Here is a 23,087-nt window from a genome sequence, read left to right as displayed (position 1 = left end):
CAGCTAATGACAGGCGGCTGAGTTGCAATAATGAGTACCCATTACATCAAATACATGCTTCAAGGGTGATCAGATGCTAGTGTCAGACAGGTCCTGGATATGCATACTGCCTTTGGTGGATATCACTGTTCTCAGACTGGGAGAGTGTCTCTCCACTGTAGTTGCAGGTTGGATGGCTTTTTTGGGGAGTAAATCTGAACTGTGTTGCCTCATTTATTGATGTACCTTTTCTATTAATTACACAGCAGACACATTTCACCGCTAGCTCAGGCAGAGAGGGATTGTCATGTACTTCAGTTGCTCTGGCAACATTATCTGAGAGAAGGGGATGGCTGTGTGACAGGTTCTGGCACAGGACTGCTGTTGGGGTGACACTGTACTCAGTGTGATATTGATTTCTGTTTCTGGCTTTGGACAAATTTCCAGTTCCATCATTATTTTCATAGTTGATGTGAAATGGAGATTGCAGTAGCAGTTCCTCACAAGGCTATAATGAACTTGAAGTGCAGACATCTAGGGGGGAAAACAAGGTTTTCACCTCCTCTTGCTAAAAGCATATTTATCTTTGATCATAAATTATTAAGAGCTATGATTTGGTTGGTGAAGGGATTATAAATCTGTGTGACTAACACTGTATCCCAAGACCCCAAAGATTAGGTCTCACAGAAGTTTAGATGAAAATGAGCCCAAGGCTTTTGCAAGGCCTGTAGATACATCCTGAATAGCATTCCTTCCTAACTACCCTAGGAACAGGGGGCAGAAGTGAATACAACCAGAGATGGTTTGGATTTGTTAGGAAAAGCTGTTCTTATCATTTCTGCAGGCAGTAGGCTATAGCACTTCATGAGGAGCATCGTCCTCTGGAACCTTCTTCTGGCCACCATACATTAGGTCATGGTCCCTGTAATGTTGCTGATTATCATGTTTAAACATTTTAAACAGTTTCTAATGCCATGAATTTATTTCTACTATGGAAACAAATATACTGTTTTTATTCTTCTTCAGTTTTTCCCCTCCGGGAGGATCTTGAGTTAGGGTTTCCTTCAAGGAGCACATTGATTTATACCACTCTATTAAAACAGTGTGAAGAGAATTTACTTCAAGCGAACAGTTCTGCTTTTGGAATATTTAGTTCATCTACTGTCTGAAGATCAGTGGTTGTAAAAAAATACCATTTTATCAGTTACACAGTGCTTCATCAAAAACATCATAATTGGACAGGAAAGAGTTGAAGAAAACATTTGGCATTTCACGTTGAGCCACATGACTTCCATGTAATGCAGATCTAAATATTTGGATGATTGCTAAAAAGTCTCTCTCCTAAGTCTGTTGTTGAACTGGTATGCTTTATTTAAATTAAACTATTTATTTAAATACCGCACACTGGCTATATATTTATTTAAATAAAGAAAGCACACTGGTTTCAAGCAAAATAGTAGAAAACCCATCGAGCAACTCTGGAAGTAGAAGTAGGCTGTTCAGAAAGTGTCAAGTACAATTTATATGCTGGCAGCAGTGCTTTAAGCACTTTACAAAGGAATGTGAAAGACATTTGTTTTTCTGCTCTGAAAAATTCACAATTGAAGTATGAGTTCAGAATAATTGGCACGTTTCTTTGTAGTCACTGGAAAGCTGGGGAACTGAACCAACATGAGACTGAACAGTTGATGCCCTCAGTAACGTTCCCTGTTGATTTGCACTGATGAAATGAAAAAGCTTAAATTGCTTCCTTTCATGCTTTTCTTGCTCTGCAGGAAGAAGACTCTAATGTCCAAAATTGTTAACTGTCTGAAATTACTTTACCAATTCAAAGGCAATAACATAACGCCTCAAACCACGATAAAGTGCAGCACTGAACTGCACATTTAGTTTTAAATATTACATTTCTTTGACTAATGTCTTCCACGCAGTTGACACAAGAAAAGAAATATAAAGTATTAAAAAGGTTTCAGCATCAAAGCAAGGAATAATGCAAAGCTGACTTCTGTGTTAGCCTTCATCACTGGGTAACTTCCTGGACATAGAGAAACTTCTTTAAATTTCCAGGTCGTACCCTAGCCAAAACCAGCTGCATCAGTTAATTGTATCTCTTCTGCCTACATTCCTTTAACAGACCTGGTAAACTGTTAACCTGGATTAAAAAAGAAGAAAAAACAAAACAAAACAAAAAAAGAACTGAAAAACAGAACTATTTGTCCCACACGAGATCTCCCACTCACTGTCAGCACTGAGAAAATTCCTGAGCTTTCGTTTTGAGTTCAGCCCAGTAAAAATCTTTTCATATGTGCCACATTGCATGCTCACATCCCCTAGTTAGCCCAGTGTTGCTTCCCAAAACCAGATTGCTTTGTAGTGTGTTACTGACATGTAGGAGGAGTCACAGAGAGCTGGGATGATATTATACTTTACTGATGCACCAACAGATTGATCTACCCTGTTTACCTTGCACCTGCATGTCCACGTGCTGATACAGGCATGTTTCTTTTGGGGACAATTTTGAATGCAAGTTTGACACTTTTTTTTTTTTTCCAAGCACTATATTTATTGCAAGCTTCTGTTTATTTCCAGCATCCTTCCTGTGTGTTGGATTCCTGTCATTGCTTGGCTCCATGAACTTCAGTTGCCTCATTTCCTCTGCTGCTTTTACACTATATGGTGATGTTCCTGTGTCCTGTCCTTGTCCACCCTCCCTGTCCTGGTCCTTTTATAAGGAGAAGTGTCAAAAGTACAGTTAGTAACTGAGAACAAAAGGTAACCTTCTGAGTCATATATACTGTAGTGAGGATTATTTAAAGATTGGCAGGTGGGACTTCAGTTTTTGTACCAATAGCATTATTTTTCCTTTTGTACTTTTACTACACCTCCTAGACTTGAAACAATGCAGACATACATGTTAGTTTCCTCTTAAAGGGTGGGCCACCTGAGAAGATGTGGTTCATTTTACTGTATGTGCTTACATTTCACTGTATAGTAGATAGAGATACCCAGCTGGACCACTTTTTGAATGATGATGGTGAAACAAGTGAACAAGTTCAATTGCAGTTGCCTTGCAGGGTGGTGAGACCTGGCATGCGCTGTCAGGGAGCAGGAGAGCAGGGCTGGCCCTGGGTGGTGGAGCAGGGGGCTGCAGGTGGTGCAGAGCTGTTGGGAAGGCCCTCGCTCAGGGTCAAGTGAAGTGAAGGCTCTGGGAATATCTTTGACTTGCTTATGTCCTTGCGTAACAGAGCAGAAAAAAAAATACATAGGGAGATGCAAACATTTTGAAATTCTAACATCCTAAGGGGGGAAGTATTCTTCTAATTAGCTTAACCAGGTGGTAGATTAATACATGACATATCTATGTATTTTAAAAGGTTAGGTTTGCTTTTACAGCCTTTTCCTAACACGTGTTCTTACCTGTAACTTCCTGTTGTTTGTTTCTTGTGCTGTAGGGTTTGAATCACATTCATTAAGACTGGGTAGAAGGCTGGACTTTGCTTGCCACTTGCTCATGTGCTTGTCAGGACTGTCAGGCATTATAAGTCCCCTGAACAGCCTCACCAGGTCCCCCTGAACCCTGTATTGGTCTGGGGGGCCGCATTCACTGATGTGCACCACAGGTGGTCTGGCCCTAGCACACGTTCTGGCTTGCTGGCAAGCAAGCCTGTATGCATTCCTGTATGCATTGTGAACCTAAGTATGACTCACCTTGTCTCCCATTCTGCCTCTGGCACTATTTCCTCATTTATGTCCATGCTCCCTGTTTGTCCTCTGCCATGCTGGGGCTGTTGGCGCAGCACATTATCCACTCACAGCTCTGCCCTCCTGGTTCAGGCTGGGGGGGCAGCATCCCATTGGCAAGGGTATGACCTGCACCATGGTCACCCCAACTTGTCCCTCTCACACAGCCCCACTCCTGCTGATCCCTGATAAATGCCCTGCCAATGCTGTGCATAATCAGCCTGGCAATTGTGAGTGGTCCCTGTGCTTTGCCTGAGAGCTCACATCAGAATGGACAGCCCTCAAGAATTTTTGCTTTCCTGAGTGTGTTTCAGGCTTTTTTCTTAGAAGAAGTTTATGCTTTGCACATCTATGTATAAATTTAATGCTATATTATCACTGTTTACCTCTGTTGAGGGTTTACATCCTGGTGGGATTAGCTGGAATAAGAACTGGGCTCAGAGAAGTGATTCACATTTAAAAAAATAACCCAGAGCTGGCAAGTTTGTGGGAGTATGAAGTAGGCCTAAAAGGACAGTAGGATAAAGACTTAGATCCTTAAGGATGGGCTGCAGCATGGAGAAGGACCAGTCAGATGCCTAAGGCACTTGAGCAAGGTGTATGGTGTGTTCCTGGGAGCTATATGACCTTATGCTTTCACAGCCCTTTGTGAAGCTAAAGCTGTAAGACTCCTTCTCTTTGAGCTGTAGTCAGTGGCATAGCAGGTTTAGCCAGATCTGTTTCAGCAACTCGATTATCATGTTTGCTTTTGCTTTGGGTAGATGGATAGTCAGCATAGCCAGAGTCAGATCCTTAGCGAACCGAGATGATTGAAACTCAATGAGCGTGTCTTACATGCTAACTAAGGATCATCCCGTTTTCTCCCAACAGCTGGTGCAGCAAACCTTAGCTTGTAGCTGGAGGCACAGAAACGATAAGTTCTTTCATGTTTCTCTTGCTGTCAGGACATGTTCTGCTCTAGGGAGCTCCATGACCATATTCTAACTAAGTGTACTTCTGCCCTTCCTTCCAGAACTGTGCTTGAGCTGGCATTACAAGCCTGCGTGCTCTACACAATGCAAAATTGGAATAGAGGACGTATGTTCATCTGCCTTTAGGAAATGCTACTGTTGATAGTTGGCTGAAGGTAGGTATGGAGGTTATACAGGGAAGTATATTTGACGAAATATATTGAAGGTTTGTCTTACAGTCCCTCTTATCCAAAGATTGTAATTGGGAAACTTTTTTTTTTTTTCTCGCCAAGACACGCCATCACCACAGAAAAGTTGTGGTAAAGTGAGGGGTGAGATAACAGTGGATCCAAAGTTTACTCAGATGTGAGCTGGCTCCTTCTGTCAGCCGGAATCCCAGGAGGGCTCAGGTGCAGGGTCATCATAAGCTTTCCCATCAAGTTTTCAGGACTGCTCAGCCTCTTCATAATCTGAGGTGTCCTGAACACATACATTTGAAAAATTCTCCCATTCAGGGCTTGTAGAGAGCTCTTTGGAAGGCAGACACATGACATTTATGTTAGCTTATCTTTTCCTTCTGTATTTATTACAGACTCTAGTGCAGTGAAGTTCTTGAGCTCATAAATGCCCATGACAACAGATAAAGGAATCCTACCCAAGCTGTAGCCAGTATTTTTGTGGTGTAATAGGGTACTTGCTGATATTGTGTCAGAGCATAGGTGAAGTTATTTCCACATGAATTTTTTATTAGATTAGCTACCTTAAAGTGTCTGTGCATTCCTGCAAGAAAACGTGTAACAGCATAACTTTGGGTTTAAATAAAAGATTGTTGAATTTACTGGCTATGCAACAGGTAACTTTATGTAACATTGAAATAAATACCTGGAAGAACTTTGGTACAGTTCTGTAAGGTTGATTTGCTCAGTATTTAAAATTAGATTTATAAAATAAATGTGAGTAATGAGATTTGATCAGTATGAGAAAATTATATTAATAGAATTTTCAAGTCTCTTCTGCATCTCAAACAACTTACAGGTGCGTGATTGTAGCAACAGATGTCATTTCAAACTGTGCTTTTAATTGCTGTTATGAATTGTGTGTCAGAGCAGTTCTTACACAGTAATGTGCTGCTATCAATAAAACTTCAGATTCTGGAGAAAGGTAGATGATTGTTTAGTGGGTAACATCCAATATTGGTCTGATGTCCAGAAATGTAGTTTTAAATTATATGATGGTGACTGTCAGGATCCTCTTTAAAAAGAGGTATAGAAGTAAGTGGGGTATTGACTTGAGGTTCAACTTGAAGTCATTTATTTTTTATTTTTTATTTTTTGCGAAAAACGTGATGGAGAAGAAATACATTTATGGATCAGACCACAGAAATTTCAAAAATTTCAAAATTGTATCCCAGACACCATATGCGTAGGATTACACTGCTGTAATTGCTGGTGAAAAACTGCACAGCGGTCAGATAAAACAAGAATTACTTCACGTGTATTTTGAAGAAGTATTGGAGCCTCTCAAAAATAGTACTATCTGTCTTGTCAGTAATTGCAGCATTCACAAGAAATGTTAAGGCAAGGGAAAATAATATTCTGACATTTCCTTCTTATATACTCATACAAGGTCTTCAAAATTATTATTACAAAGTGGTTAGTGGAACATGCAGTAGGATGTACACACAGCAATCCAAAGGTTGTTTCTGATCTATGAAATAGTTGTCATGTAAAGGCTATAAGTCTCTGAGAAAAAATAGCAATGAATAATAACAGTATATTAGAAAAATAAACATAAAGAAGTATTTATCCATCTCACAGCAAATTAAGTTTCTATACTTGAAACATTATAGACCAGTTTCCCTCTTATGTATCCTAATGGTGAATTTACATATTGCTGTGAATCCCATTCTGACTTTCTTTTTTAATGTAAAATGGTGTCTGTTTACAGAAGGATAGTATAGATAATAAGAGGCTGCAATATAGGTCTAGGATTTTTTTTTTTTTTAATGTACAAGAATTTGAAGTAGATTGCTAATAAAAGCTTGTTATATTTTTTGGTTTTCTTATTTTCTACTACTTTATCATAGTTTGCTTATCTTTTTCTTATGAAAGGCTCTTCAAACCTATTTTTCCTCATCTGTACTTTGCTGGTGTTTTCCTTCACCTCTTTCTCTGGCTCCAAGTTGATGGTCTTGTAGTATGATTCCACTAACACTAGGGGCAATCATACTTTCTATTACAGTATGGAGAAAATAGAAGAAGGCCATTGCTGTGATCTATTATTGACATGATTTAACATGCAGGCAACTAGTACAGTTAAACTGAACGTCCTTTTTGTTGGTTCAGGTAGGAGTGTATGGGGATGTATTTTGGCAACTGTTTATTTTGGGATTATGGCAACATCTTCTAGCAGCTGTGACCCACTCGTTTTCCCATGTGTTATGAGATATGACATCAGTCTTTCAAGAAATAAACTGAACTTCACCATTCCTAAAAAGGGCTGCCTGAAGGGTCATGTTTTTTGTGAAAATTTTCACAACCAACAAAATGTAGTCTACTGATTGAATCTTTTTATGAGTTGAATATCTGAGAGCAAAGAAAACAATGAGGCTTGAGCACAATAGCATGTGCCAGTGTTTGTTGTTGTTTTACCCTTATCTGAGTCTATGTGGACTCCTTTGGTTTAGTGTACGTGTGAAACATCCTGTGCTACTCTGTTTTGGTCAGATCAGAAAGAGCAAAAAGCAAGTTCTTCGGTGACCAGGGGAATCTGTGATGAGACCACAAATCTGTGAGCCTTTATTCTGTACTTGGTTTATCACAGCTTCCCTGCATAACACTGGAGAAGTCACTCAACCTCTTGTTTATAAAACACGGACACATTTTCCCTTACTGGTTTTCTCTCATTGTAAATTGTGTTTCATTTACCTCACCAAGGTATTGTGAGGATCACTGCAGCAATAACTATGAAGGATTTAGATATCAATGGTCGGAAATAATAGAGTAAGAATTGCAGGTGCAGTCTGTGGTCATCAAGGGGACCATGTATGGTCATCTAGGTTATTTCCTAAAAAACAGGTGGGTTTGGCTTCCTCATAGAGTGTGCGCTTTAAATTTGATCTTCAGTTTTCTAGACTTGATAAAGCACATTTTCAAGTACAGACTAAAGAAAAAACTATGCAGGGAATCAAGTATATTACTAGTATAATAACTAATACCCTTGGGGAAAAAAAAAAACAAACGGGCCTTATTTATGAAAGAGATACAGCCATCAGAGTGTATAATAATGTTTCATCTGTGTGTTTAGATGCAAAAAAAAAATTCTAATACATGGATTCCTGCTCTTCACAGTTTCAGTACATTCTGGTTCATTGGTAACTAATGCAGAGATTATTGCTTGTCTGGAATAAAAATATATTCCTGGTAAGGACCTAAATTTTTCTCAGATGTATGTATGTAACAATTCACTTTTAACAGTAGAGAGCTTGGCATATTTCAGTGAAGGCAAAGAATCAATATGATTGGAACTGATATTCTGTGACATATATCTTGGTTTATTTTATTGGAGTTACATGCTGGTTCTGAAAAAGGAGCAGGAGGCAACCATCTGTGTGAAATTATTCATTGCATTTCTGATGTAAGGTTAACACTATAAATATTTGCCAGCATTTTTTTTTTTTTTCCATAGGAGATCAAAATAATTGAAGCCACATCCCTCTTAGCTATGTTTGTGAAATTCAAAGTGTGGCTGGTGCTGTGCTAACACAGTGGGCTTCTGTTAATTTCATCCATCTGGATGTAGTGCAAATTGCTGATCAGAAGACTCCTTTTGTTGGCATAGTCTGTGTTTCCTTTTGGATGCTCTTCTGACATACCTGGGTTAACATGACATCTGCATGAGATGCTTAGGGATTTTGAACTTTTTTTTTTTTTTTTTTTTTCAAAATGCATGGCTCCTTTGTGTAAAAGGTGGAGACCATGAAACACAAGATTACATGTTCCCAAAGGGAACACATTTATGATTGAGGATTCCTGATGAGGGTGGGTGAGGCACTGGAACAGATTGCCCAGAGAAGCTGTGGATACCCCATCCCTGGAAGTTTTCAAGGCCAGGTTGGATGGGCTTTGGACAACCTGATCTAGTGGGAGGTGTCCCTGCCCAGGACAGGGGTAGTGAAACTTTGATATTTAAGGTCCCTTCCACCCCAACCTATTCCTATGATTCTGTGCTTGCTTAATTTTAATAACGAAGGGATTTTGCGTACTTTACAGTTTAGAATGTGCAGTTGACCTACATTTCAAGTAGATGTGTTAGCTTCTCCAGCTCTTTCATGTCAGCAGTCTCAAGAAACTAAAAAATGTTGCTGTTCCTAATCCTTTACATTGGAAATTACAGGAAAGAGTGGTATAGGACAGACCCATAACAAGTCTGCATGACTCTCCCATTTAAAGGATAGATAAAAAGCAATTTAAAACATAATGTTCTCTAAGTGTTCATTTTCCTTTCAAACTTACTCTTTAATAAACCAAAACTAATGTTCAAATTAACATTTTGAATATTCTGATATTCTGTTGAACTATAAATTATGTTCAAGTTTGCTTGTATCTGCATTAATTCTTTAGATGATAGAATGAGCTATCTAACTGATCTCTCTCTTTCCCCCTTCTAGTTAATGGTCTAATGACGCTTGGATTAGCAGGTGAGGGATTAGCAGGTGAGCTTTACTTCTAAAATTCAAAGCTTACAAATTTCTATTTGTCAGTGACAGCCATTTGAGAAGCACTTCCATTTTATCTCATTTCAATTATTCAACCGTCAAGCATTTTTTATCGTTGGTCTTGTCCACTGGCTGTATGACAGGGAGTGTTTCAGTATTCTGTAAAGGTCAGTCTCAGTAGAGATGGTAAAACTGTAAAATTATTCATAATTTTGAATCCCTTTGGCCAGGGATTTAGACAGGCTAGTATGTTGTCATATTGTTACTGTCAAATGTCTCTATCAGAACTTTTCTTACAACCCTGCAAAATACTGAAGTTCTAAAGAGAGCCAACCAAAAATACCAAGGCTATGGAAAATTCATTTTAAAACACTCCATTGAGAAGGAGCTGGAGTAAATTGTCAGTGTACATTATGTAATGGAGAAGAAACTTGTATTCTGTTTGATTTATAGGATTATAAATCAAGCGATAGTTGGCAGTTTAGATTGCCCTGCCAGGAAAGTCTGCATTGCCTAACTTTTGTCCAAGCATCAATGCAGGATTTAAGTTGTCAGACATAAAACTATCATATCTGGTTTTGAATTCTGTCCAGCTTAACATTCATCTGCACATCTAGCATTGCAAAGTACAATTTATAACTGCTGCAGATTGCCAGATGTATTTGTGGGAATGCTTAAATAAAAAGGTTCATAGTATCATGTTAACTTCCAGAGGATAAAATTACACTCGCCTTATTTCACATTGTCACCATTTTTGTCGCTATTGATTAGTAGTAGATCTGATTTTTGTCTGACATTGACAAAGGCTTTGTGTCAGCCGTGAGAGCTATGCCAGTCACATGTGCTGAAGGAGGTATGGGCAAATGTAAAGGGTTTATTCAGATAGTCCCAATTAGTAATCTGTACACCTGGAGAAGTTTGTGGCCAGCGTGAAACTGTAGGCTTAGGCTCTCAGGTTTAGATAGGCTGTCTAGTTATGAGTGTGCTGTTGTTTGAAAGCTTGTTTTCATGCTTCCAACAGATATGATAGCTGTCTCTTGATTTGCACCTGGAATTAGTGAGTTGGTGACTTCACCATCTGAAGTACTCTGTGATAGCTTGAGTTAAATCAAAAGGCACTCCTGTCTGGGCTCTGAAGGAGCCATCATTTTCATGACTGGGACACGTAACATGCACTTGAGGCTGTTTTACAGTCACACATCCCATTTGAATGGAGATGTTCAAGTTTCTGATTGACAGGTTAGTCTTGATATGAAGTATGAAACCAACCATCTAGTCGCAGTAATTTTGGACTAAATAGTAAGCAACAGTACACTGTTGAGAGTGAGGGCTGTGTCTGACTTCTCTTTAAGTGAAGACTTGCATACTTCACCTGACTGTGTTTGGCCAACACAACATAAAAATTAGAACATAATTAGAAAAGAGGGAGAAGTTGGGAGAAACTTTGATTATCATTGTGAAATTTCCTGACAGCCTTAAGTTACTAGTATTTGTTATTTATGTAACAACTGTGAATGAAGTAACTGAAGCTGAGGAAAGAGATAATGAAAATGAAAACCATAAAGCAGTACTTGGTTGTCAAGTAGGCAGCAAGTAAGATTCCTTTTTCATGGAAGAAGGTAGGATTTCAGGTCCTCTGGAGCAGCAGAGGATGAAGTAGGAAAAAGCCACCAATTCTCTTCAGGAATGATGGGATCCTACTTTCAAAGTAACTAATACAAGGAAAAGAAGTGGAATGTTAGGTTTAGTTTCCAACAGAAAGAGGCAAGCAGAATTATGTGAAGGAGTTTGCAAATTATGTGTTCGTGCTTCTTCTATTTCAATATTTGACATTTAAGGTGCTTTCTTATCTTACCTAGGTGCACATCAACAGACTAAAGTCGCAATGAATCTCTCATGTTAGAAAAGTTGCCTGCCTGTGGAAAATTCTTTGAAGAGATGATGAAGAAAGTGGACTCCAAAAAATGGTGCAACCTGACAGAATTTATCATGTAAGAGTTAGTTTGAGTTTGATAGTTCTCACTATAGAACAATATTTGTCCTTAAGAACAAACAAACAAAAAACCCTGATGATCTCAAATACTTAGAACAGTGAACAACATAATACCTAATAAGGATGTGCAAGTTCTCTAAAACGGAATAGTTTGGACATCTCTATTTTATTCCTCACATATACCAGGCTAGGCTTACCAAATTTGGGCAGTTCTTTTCAGGAAAAAGTTCTACTCAACATAAATGATATTGAAGTCAGTGAAAGGTGTTTTTGTCTTAGCCATTCACTTGCCTTCATGTTATCATTCAGTTATGACAACAGTGAAAATTCATGATAATGCTTCATGAAGAAATAATTCCACTAACACTCCTTTCTTCAGCTTTTCATGTCAGAGGACCTTTCACAACAATTTATGTTTGGTTCTGGATAGCTTATCAAATAATGGAAGCCAGGATTTATCGTTATCCCTAACGCATGTAAAATATTCGTGTTCCAGATAAATTAAAATCCTCCTGTATTTGGTTCCCACTTGCATAGGGCTAAGCTGTAGCTCCTAAGCCCCTGCAATGTGGCTACATGAACACAGGTAGACCCATTTAACTCGAGTGTGCATAATAGAACACATTAATGAAAACTAACCAGTGAGTTAATCAACACTAGCTGTATTATTTTTACCTCAGGCAGTTTGTTTTATATTTACTTTATATTTCATTACATTTTAGACAATGTTACTTAAATCCATGTTTTTTTTTTTTTCTTTTAAATTACTAAAGCAATGTACTTTTAAAATCATGCAAGCCTGTTTTCCTCTGTGCAGTTCCCTCTTCTGATTTCCTTCTCAGTAAGATGACAATAACATTTCTTCGTACACCAATTCAGAAATCCGCCTCTTGTATGAAGCTATCCTGTCCAAATATAAATGATGTGTTATATTGAAACTGCTGCAGTTTGTTTCTATGCCTGCCAGACAGCGTGAAGAGTGAGTGTATTTTGTTTGAGTGACCATAGTACTGCAAGACTGACAGCAGTGAGGTTATCTTATCTCTATTTCTGTTTTGTAGTGCTGGAGCTATTTAGACATCCCTCTACAAAGCTGCACACTTCAAACTCTACTCTGGAGGAAACTCACAGGGCTTGTGTAATTTGTGGCATTTTTGGCTTTGTGGAGCATCTGCTCTTTGATGCATGTCTGCTCATGCATAATGCTTGGTTTTCGGAAGTGCTGAGTACCCTTTACACCAACTGAAATCAGAGGAAACTGCAGGCTGTTCAGCACTTCAGAAAACGAGATTCAAATGAATTAGCTCTGGTGTGATACAAGATAGCCTAAAGCAGAACATCTTACTGATTTTGAAACAGCACTGGTGCTGTTTTGGGTGCTGCTCTCGAGGCAGGGTAGTCGCAAGGCAGCTGCTGCCGCATCTGCCCCAGGTACATTCTTATCTCATATGGTCTCTGATCTTTTCTCCTATTTAGTATCACCTCATGTGTATTATGCAAGATTTTAACCAACTGATAGACATGGTAGATAATGAAATGTACTTCAGTGCTATGTGCAGTTCCCTATGTTTCCCTACAACTGATATCCATGTTGAGATGTTCCACCTGTTGACAGTATTTCATAATTTAATCTTACAACTTAGATGTTTTCCCTTAGGACTTTTATTTGCACATGGTGGGTGACTTTACAACCTTTCAGGCTTTTAACGGTAAAGTCTTAAAGCTCATGGCATTGGAGTGAAAGATACATTCATGAATTTCCCCTCTAACTGTGGGAAAAAGCACCAGGAGGTAAGGGAAGTAAGCCCTTCTTGTCCAGCTAGCAAAAATTGCATTGAAATCTGACAAAGGCATCTGTATACAAAGAAAAAGTCTTGCAATACAGGTACTGCAAGTACAAATACCTCTATGTTATAGAGCAATAACTTTAATTTTGCAACTCACAGAATTATAGAATGAGTTGGGTTGTACTCATCTAAGTAAAAAAGTAATTTTACTTATTTTGAAGGAAACACTGGTAGTTTGCCCTGTTTGATCTCCTTTACAAATGTATTATAATCATGAAACTGAGTTCTTTGGTGATATCTGTTCATATTGGTAAGTATCCTTAACTAATGGGATTAATTGCAGGAGAGAGTGATACTTATAGGAGTCAAAGTAGTAGACTGCCTTTGTTAATGCAGGTGAAAAAGCAGGCAGCTTTTTACACACCTTGTGCTAAAATTTCTTCAAGAGTTTAAGTATTCTGGTGCAAGATTTTCCAAGGTTTGGAGGTGATTGATGTTTCTGAATTCTCCTGAAATTCAATTAGTTAAGAACCCTTTGATAGGGTTAAAAATGCCTTTCTTCTTTGTGATAGTGCTTCCCCTTTGGTGTTATTTTCATTGCCTGTACGAGAAAATTCCTGCTGTTATTTTTCCTGAAATTACCTGTCAGTCTGAAGCTTTCCCCATTTTTCCTCATATGCAGCACTGGAAGAAGAATGCCATCAATTAATCTGCATTATTTCACTGCTTGGCCAAACAGTTATGAGAGAGATTTCAGTGACTTCAATTTGCTGTCACTTAATTTTACTGCAAGATTTTCTGACAGCTCTGTTACTTATTTCCCAATTTCATTCTTAACAAACTTGTGTTCTTTAAAAACCACACTTTTGGCTAGTTTTAAGCAGACGATGCTGTCATGTATGGCAACTGGTACTGGAAAACAAAATGGGACTTTTAATCTCTGAAGCTGATCCTGATCTTGCTGAAAATGTATAGCAATCACATATCAACTACAAAATATAAAGATACCAAGTAACATTTTACAGAAGCACTGTCTGGTAAAATTTTCCCCATCAGTTTTCCTATTTTTCTGTGAGGATTCATACAGAAATTAGGACACACATTCTCTGGGCCAGATTGTCAAAAGTTTTTGAAATCTTAGATATATTAAGGGTCCAAGTGGGGTTTTCAAATATTTTCAAATTGTTTAGACACATGGGTTTCAGTGGTTCATGTTTGGACACTGGAATATGAAGGGCAACCAGAAAATAGAAAAGTAACCCCCCCGCCCCTTTATTTAAAAAAAAAAAGAAAAAAAGAAAAAAAAGAAAAAAAAAAGGCTGGAGACCTTCACTGACAAAAGGGAAGGGGATCAGTCATTCACAGTTTTGTTGGTGCTTTTATGTTATTCAGAAATAGCTCTGAAGATAAAACATGACTAGGTAGTTAAAATGGCAGGGAATTATAGTATGCAACTGAACAATCTGGTTGATTGATTGGCTGCTGTGGTAACAAACGCTATACAAACGTAGGAAATACAGATCTAAATGGCATGTCAACGCTAAAAACTTTAGTACCAATTTATACTGAAAAGTGACGTATATAAAGAGCTTTGATTAATTAGAAGCTTTTACTTAGTGTATGATATCAAGCTTTGCTAGATTAATACGTGCTATTGGTTAATCCTGCACTGCATTTCTTAAAGACAAAGAGTTGTACTACTTTTTTTCACACAGACGCATCCAGTAACTTGATTCAAAGAACATTCACTAAAAAAAACTGTCCAAAATAAATGGTATTGTAGCAGTCCTGTCACCTTTCCTGATTTTACATCATTATCATCTCTAGAAATTAAGTATTTTTAGTGATAGTGATAGGGCTAATGGCATTTACATACTCATGTCATTTACATAGTCCTTTTGTTTACAGATCACCAGGCACCTCTGTTCAGAAGTATGTGGATTTCCCATTGATTTGGGCTTGTTATTTTTTTTCTGCAATTAAAAGACTAAGATACAGAGAAATAAATAATCAAGGGGTCACTCCTGGAAAAGTGAAGATGGCCACAATGTAGCTATTTAGGCATAAGCCATCTCCTTTCTCTAATTCAGCTGTTAGAGTTATGTTCATTTTATTGAGCTGCCAGAAGCATCCCTCTTTAGGCAAAAGATGCACATTGTGTTTTGGAGACACTGAGAAGCAAATGTCACTAAAGAGTGCAATCCTATAACCATCGTTTAAGCAAATGTATTGGGAAATAAAAAAGAGGGCAGGATGCTGCATGATTCTGGACAGTGAAAGATACAGTGAAGAGAGTATCCTGATGTTTCCCATTAGAGCTGACCAATTTCTCCGATGTAATTAGGGACAGTGGTGACAGATGAGTCCAGAAAATGATCTTCCTTCAAAGAAATTCCTTTCAGCAAAGACAAATGGATGCCTTCTTGTTTTGTATGTGTCTTTTGCTGCACAGTCACTCATCTTGTATCCTTACACATTTTGTCACTCCAACAATCCTCTCTTAAACTGAATTTCCAGAGAAGCATGGCAACTTGGAGTTCTAAGGAGCACATCCCAAAACTAATTTCTCATGGATAAAAAGAAAACTATGGAGTGCTTTTTTTTCCAGCTGAAACAATAAATGAAATAACAATTCATAAGTTAATATCCAAAAGACAGTGTTGTTATGAAATTCCCAGTGTTTGAATCTGCTGACCGTTTCCTGAGGGGACAGAGCAGCCTCAGTAACATTTATTTGGTATTGGACTGAAATTGAGAAATAAAGGATTTGATTGTTATCTGTATTCTCTGTGTTAGTCATGTGTCATCTATTTCAGTGTAGGGCATTCTGTTATTTGAAGCCTATATTACTGTTGCAACAATCATCTTGTTGCAACAGTCACATACCTGTTTCCCTGGGAGCTCCCAGCCAATCATTCTTTGTTTGCCAGTAGTGGATTAAAAGGCTAGGAATGAAACAGCAATTTATGTTTTGGAAGAGAGTTCTGACAGAGTAGTATATGTAAGGAGAATCTTTTTTTTTTTTTTTTAATAAATTATAAATATTTTTATTTTTATTTTTTATTTGTTATTTCAGCAAAATAATTAATTGCAACAGACTTGTTCTTGCTGTTCCTATGTTTCTTTTGACCCAATCATGTCTGTCTATGACCTAGAGAGCCCCTCAGTTTTGCTGAGATATGGCACTGCTTTAGGGCACCTGGAAGGTGTTACAATTCAGATTTTTTCCAAAGTTTTAAATTTGAGTCCTTAGCAGAAGAGGAGAGGGAAAAATCTGTCTTTAGCTACATGTCTAGAGCTGACACATTGCAAGTAAACGTGTACCTGATGGAATTCTATGCTTTGGCATGAGCATGGTCTGAGGTCCATCCCCGCCCTGATCAATTGTTTTCTTTCCAATACAGCCTCAGTGTAGTTTTCTGAGAACCCTTTACATCAAAAATGAATTGCATAAACAGAAGCAATAGGCTTCATTCCCACTGAAATTTACTAAGAAGATCCACCCATGTTCTGTACAGATGTTTAAGATTTGAAAAAGGAATTAAGGAAAAAAATATGTATATGACTAGAGCCAAATTTGATCTAATCTTCTGAAAAAATAATCCTAAAGCTGTTGCTCAATTTTAAAGTTAACATAAATTTTGCCTGTTCAAGTATGACCTAACTAAGCTAATTATAGAAGTGACTAGTTTGCAAAGAAACATAGTCAAATATTAAAAGAAAGCCAGTTGACATTAATATCAATGAGAAAACAAACTGTAGAAGGAAACGGGATGATATTATATGCCCCCAGTTCTTAAATCTTTGAGTTAATAACCTTTCTTGACTGAAGTGGGGCAAAAGCCCTCCAAACTGAGACATTTTCTTGGTCAGTTGTGAAGGTTTTCTTCATCTTTCGTATTGACTGCTGCAAGAAGTCTCATCCAGATGCTGACTGGTGATCACATCCAGCTGCTCACGTCAAAACATCTGTAGAAGAGGAATATCATGTGAAAATCTTAGAAAATCACTGGGTTTGTTCTGCAGCTAAGGTGAGGGACTGATTCAAGTGAGATAATTCTTTTCACAATAGCATATCTCATACTTAGAAAGTGGATACCTTAGGCTCGTTCTTTTCAGCATTATAACAGAAACATAAATTCTGGATTTCTGCATTTGTATTTCTCACATAAAAGATGGAAAAGAACAAAAATGATTGGTAAAGCAGGAGTATACTGTAAGTAAAGACCAACTTTTTGAAACACTGAGTGCACGTCTTTGGTGTGAGTGCAGGCTCTTGCTCCGGTATAGACCTGGTCACCTACATACCTACATCTTAACACTGGCAGGGCACCCCTGAATGAGAAGAGCCAGTTATTAGGAAACACTGGCTGCGGGGTCCTGAGGTGGAGGTGGGACTTCCTGGAGCTGAACCTTAGAGCATCCAGCACGTGTGTGATTTTAGATCCAGAATAGTACTGATTTAAAGAGAGTACCACTCTTCCTCAGTTGTGACGTTTAGGGCTATGTGTGCATTTTTGTGTCAGGATTTATATGTCAGTAGACACGTTAATACAGTGGTTATGGTTTAATTTAGACAAATTCATGCTAAAATGCTGCAAATCACAAATGTGCTTGCATAGCAAAAGTTCACTGTATTGTTGCTGGGTCCCTGGATCATCTTCTGCAATGTTTTTGAGTAACATTCTATATGTCTGAAAAGAATTATCTTATTTCCCTGAAGATTTATTGGGAAGAGAACCAAAATTCCTTATTTAGCCTGCTGTAAACCTTCCCAGTTTTGTCATCCCAGATTTCATAGAAGAAAATACTCTTCATCAGCTTAGTGTCTCTGTGGAGGAAGGTTAAAGAAGCCTGCAGTTTATGTGACCTCTTATTATATGTAGTTTATTTACCTTTAAATGTTTTGTGCTCTGGTATAGAAAGGAGTGTTGTGATACAGTGTTATTTTCTTTTTTAGTAGGGTGGTCTTCCTTCAGGCTTCCTCTATAGACATAGTTGCTGCTTTTTTTTTTTTTTTTGAGCTCTCAGTGAAATGCAGATAACAATGATATTTCATCTGTTCTCCCTGTGTATTTCTTTTTTGCCTCTTTAGATATCAAAACTTAAAATATTTTATATGAAAAAATCCTTCTAAAACCTCCTAGAGGTCATGGCAGCAGAGGCAAAACCAGGCTGGTAGTAATTGCCCCCAATAACCTTTTATGTTCCTTCTGGGACTCATGCCTTTCTTATCAAAAGCGAAGAAAGCAGTTTATGAATTATAGAATCATTAAGGTTGGAAAAGACCTCCAAGATCCTCTGGTCCAACTGTCCCCCTACTACCAATGCCACCCACTAAGCCATGTCCCTAAGTATCGCATCCAACCTTTCCTTAAACACCCCCAGGGATGGTGATGCCACCACCTCCCTGGGCAACCCGTTCCATTGTATGAGTACTCTTTCTGAGAAGAAATTTCTCCTAATTTCTGACCTGAACCTCCCCTGGCACAACTTGAGGCCATACCCTATAGTCCTATCACTAGTTACTTGTGAGAAGAGGCTGGCCCGCAGCTCCCCACAACTTCCTTTCAGTAGTTGTAGAAAGCAATAAGGTCTCCCCTGAGCCTCCTCTTCTCCAGACTAAACAACCCCAGTTCCCTCAGTCACTCCTTATAGGACTTGTGTTCCAGGCTCTTCACCAGCTTCGTAGCCCTTCTCTGGACACACACCAGGGCCTCGATGTCTTTCTTGTAGTGAGGGGCCAAAACTGAACACAGTACTTGAAGTGCAGCCTCACCAGAGCAGAGTACAGGGGGACGATCACCTCCCTTGTCCTTCTAGCTACACTATTCCTGACACAAGCCAGGATGCCATTGGCCTTCTTGGCCACCTGGGCACACAAGGCCACACGCAAATTAGTTAGGTACTGACAAGTAAAATAATGGAAAGGGCTATCACATCTGAGCAGTTGTGTTGCTGTCTTGCTGGTAGCTGACAATTTTTCATTGCAAAAATAGTAATCTATTATTTAAAAATGGGAAATAAAAAAGACCTACAGTTTCTCAGTAGACTGCCAGATGCGGGTCTGTGCTGAAAATGTGTGTGTTCACCTACTGTTTTTGGTCAGCTCTAAATGTGAAGGTAATGCAAAGTCACGGCTTTTCCCTGAATGAGGCTATATTAGAACATCTTTAAGAGGAACTGCATTTCACGTGAATCTCCATTACTTCCATATAAAAGATATTTGCTTTGTTTGTATCGTGTAGATGAGGGTATATCCTGATGAATGTGAATAAAGTGGTTAGTTTGAATTCAGAGACCAGGATTCCTTATTAGGCAAGAATATTATTACTGCATAACTGTTTTCCTCCTGATAGATGCAGTGGCTGAAATATGGTTTCTTAACACAGTTATAAATTCCTTCACTACATAGGAGAGGGAAAGACTGTTTATACAAGTCATGGCTGTGAAAATGAATCTAGGTTTGATAATTCCAGATGAGAGGTTTTTCCTCTCTTTAGTATAAAGTTATGGCAATGTGCTCCTATATGAGTCTGCTGTGGCCACCTTACAAGGTGATGAAGAGCATTCAAAAACATCAGTTTTTTAATGAACTATTCCAAGTATGACTTCTGAATTTTAAGAATTTAATAAGGAAACTGGCATTTATGAATGCTGTGAAAACCTTGCAGATGGTTTTGCTTATAAATCCAAAGCCATGGCTGGGCTGCAGCATACTGTAGAAACAGCAATAAAATCATAGAATCTGGTTGTAAAAGGCCTTCATGATCATCAAGTTAAACCTTCAACTGATTCCCATCACTAACATCCACACGTCTTTTAAATACCTCCAGATATGGGGACTCCACCACTTCCCTGGGCAACCCATTCCAATGCTTGCACACCCTTTCTGTGGAGAAGTTCCTCCAAGACTATATTACACACTAGCAAAGTGTTTTTTTTTTTTTTTTTCATCTGATGTGATTTCTTGGGTTTTCCAGTTCTGGACACTGAAAATCTTACTTTTTGCAAAGAAAACCTCTTTGAAGAGCTTCTTTGAAACAGGTAAATGGTTTGAATGAAACAGTATAAGGACAAATTGACCATTTTTTTGGGAGGCTGCACAAACTTCCAAGAGTTCAGATTTGATTAACCAAAATAATCTTATTTGTTACATATATACCACAATATATGTTACAATTGCAGTCTACAAAAGCTTCAGTTCAGGGATACCACTACTGAGGAATGGATAGAAGAGAAAATGATTGGATTTTTTTTTTTTTTCATCCAGGATAACTATTTCTTTCTTGTTAAACCACTGGAAACTCTAGGTCTGCAACTGAGATAATTATGATGACTATTATGCCAAAGTGGTGTGCTTTTGCTGCCCATTCTCCATCTCTATCAAGGTTGTTAAGAGCTGAGACCTTCCTGTTCATCATTTTGCGGAGACTTTTGCAAACCTTTGTGAAAGGTTTAACAACCTATTAAGAAAAGAAAGGGATATTCTGTGGCTGCTACTATGTACAGAAGAAAAAAAAAAAAGGACATTTTAATTACCAATAGTTGAAAACTCATCAACTTTTAATGTCAGATTTCAAGTTTTCAGTTTCAGTTTTTCAAGTGCTTTTTTCAACAGGTTTTGACATTGGTTATGTTTATTTTCCATGAGTCAGTGTTTTAAAAAAAGAGAGAATGAAATCTGGCACTTGTCATTTACCAAAAGGTCACCAGTATAAATATTGGTAATTTCTTCTTAAAGTTAGCAAGGCTGCTGTGACTTAAATTGATCTGATCATATAATTCTGTGATTCTGTACTTGTCCCACCTTGTGCATGCAAGTTACCAGCCATTAGTCAGATGCATCCACTGTGGCACAGATCAATCTGAGTCACAGTAGCCTTGCTAAAATATTGTAACTGGTGGTCTTAACTTCACCACTGTTAAAAACTCTGTCAGAACAATGCTTACTTTACCAAATCATTTAACAAATAGTTTAATATATAAGAACATAATGATCCTAATGATTAAAGTCACTTGCAAGAAATAAGCAATTTAGAAGTGATGTTGGAAACCAATCCCCACTTAAATCTTATGATTGTCAGCTGATATGTCCTTTCAACATCGTTCAACATCGTTCATGCTATATTTGAATTTTATTGTGACAAGATCATAGAATCATAGAATAGTTTGGTTTGGAAGGGACCTTAAAGATCATCATCTAATTCCAACTCCCTGCCATGTGCAGGGACATCTCCCCACTAGACCAGGTTGCTCAAAGCCCCATCCAGCCTGGCCTTAAACACTTCCAGGGATGGGGCATCCACAACTTCTCTGGGCAATCTGTTCCAGTGCCTCACCACCCTCCGAGTAAAGATTTTGTTCCTAATATCTAATCTACATCTACCCTCTTTTAGTTTAAAACTGTTACCTCTTGTCCTGTTACTGTAGTCCCTGCTAAAAAGTTGCTCTGCATCTTTTTTATATGTCCCCTTTAAGCACTCCAAGGCCGCAATAAGGTCTCCCTGGAGCCTTCTCTTCTTTAGGCTAAACAGCTCCAGCTCCCTCAGCCTGTCTTCATAGGAGAGGTGCTCCAGCTCTTTAATCATCTTTATGGCCCTCCTCTGGACCCATTCAAACAGGTCCATGTCTTATGCTGTGGGCCCCGGAACTGAATTCAGTACTCCAGCTGGGGTCTCAAAAGGGCAGAGCAGAAGGGGAGATTAACCTCCCTTGATCTGATATATATATATATATATTTTTTTTTTTCTGTGCGTCCCAGGATATGATTGGCATTCTGGGCTGCAAGCTCATGTTCAGTTTTTTGTTCACGGATACCCCTGAGTCCTTCTCCACAGGGTTGCTCTCAATCCACTCATTGCCGAGCCTATATTCATATTTGGAATTGACTTGACCCAGGTGCAGGACTTTGCACTTGGCCTTGTTAAACTTCATGAGGTTCATATGGGACAGCTTCTTCAGGCTGTCAAAATCCCTCTGGATGGCATCCCTTCATTCTAACATGTCGACAGTACCACTCGGGTTGGTTTCATCTACAAACTTACGTGGCTGCACTCAATTCCACTGTCCATGTCATCTACAAAGATGTTGAATAATACAGGTCCCAGTACAGACCCTTGAGGCACACCAGTCATCCCTGGTCTCTACCTGGACATCAGGATGTTGTCCACAGAGTTTTGAATGTGACCATCTAGCCAATTTCTTATCCACCGAGTGGTCCATCCATCAAATCCATGTCACTCCATTTTGTAGACAAGGATGTTGTGTGGGCAGTATCAAAAGCCTTACACATATCCAGGTAGATAGCAAAAATGTTGAATACCTCAACCTTCTCTGTGTCAGTTGTAGACAGTAATCAGTAACAGAAAACTATCTGCATAGATCTTTTTATTAAAGATATAAGCAATTATATTTCAATATAAGCAATTTGTAAAAATTTTGTCTAAAGTTATTTCATGGTAAAATAATGTGGCATAACCGATAGACTGGTATCATTTATTCAATACAAATGTAATTCACAGCATGTTTTTAGAGGCAATGAATATGCAGAAGAAGATAAATATGTTATGAAAATGAATACTTGATACAAACGTTTGTGGTTCTTCTGTTTTCTTTTGCAAGACAGTTTCTACATTCTTGTTTTTCAAATGGATCCACCATGAATAATAGCAATAAGATTAACTCAGCAGAGGCAAAATCTGGATTTTCTTGCTTCAAGCTAGATGTGGTATTAGTCATGTGGTAATCTGTTGACAGCACAACGAGGTATGAATTAGCAGTATCCATTTATTCTGTATTCAGGGTCTTGTTTCAATTACAGAATTTTATTATATAACGATACTTAAAAAAAAAAAAAAAAAGTATTGTACATAGTTAATTGACAAGGTTCTGTTTTTTCTGTTCACCCTTGCAAAATG

At 38.3% G+C, this 23,087-nt stretch overlaps 1 protein-coding gene across 1 annotated transcript in view; it reads left to right on the top strand.

Annotated features, from left to right (window-relative positions):
- Window positions 1-23,087, top strand: part of RAMP3 (receptor activity modifying protein 3) — a 51,143-nt gene that overhangs the window by 8,804 nt on the left and 19,252 nt on the right. The window contains 4 exon segments of the mRNA XM_040548708.1: window positions 2,569-2,655; window positions 9,340-9,369; window positions 11,247-11,267; window positions 11,270-11,378. Of these exon segments, the coding sequence (XP_040404642.1) occupies window positions 2,569-2,655; window positions 9,340-9,369; window positions 11,247-11,267; window positions 11,270-11,378 (247 nt within the window).

This window comes from Cygnus olor, chromosome 2 (assembly GCF_009769625.2).
Source record: "Cygnus olor isolate bCygOlo1 chromosome 2, bCygOlo1.pri.v2, whole genome shotgun sequence".
NCBI classification, from domain to species: domain Eukaryota; kingdom Metazoa; phylum Chordata; class Aves; order Anseriformes; family Anatidae; genus Cygnus; species Cygnus olor.
This window is presented reverse-complemented; position numbering and strand designations above follow the sequence as displayed.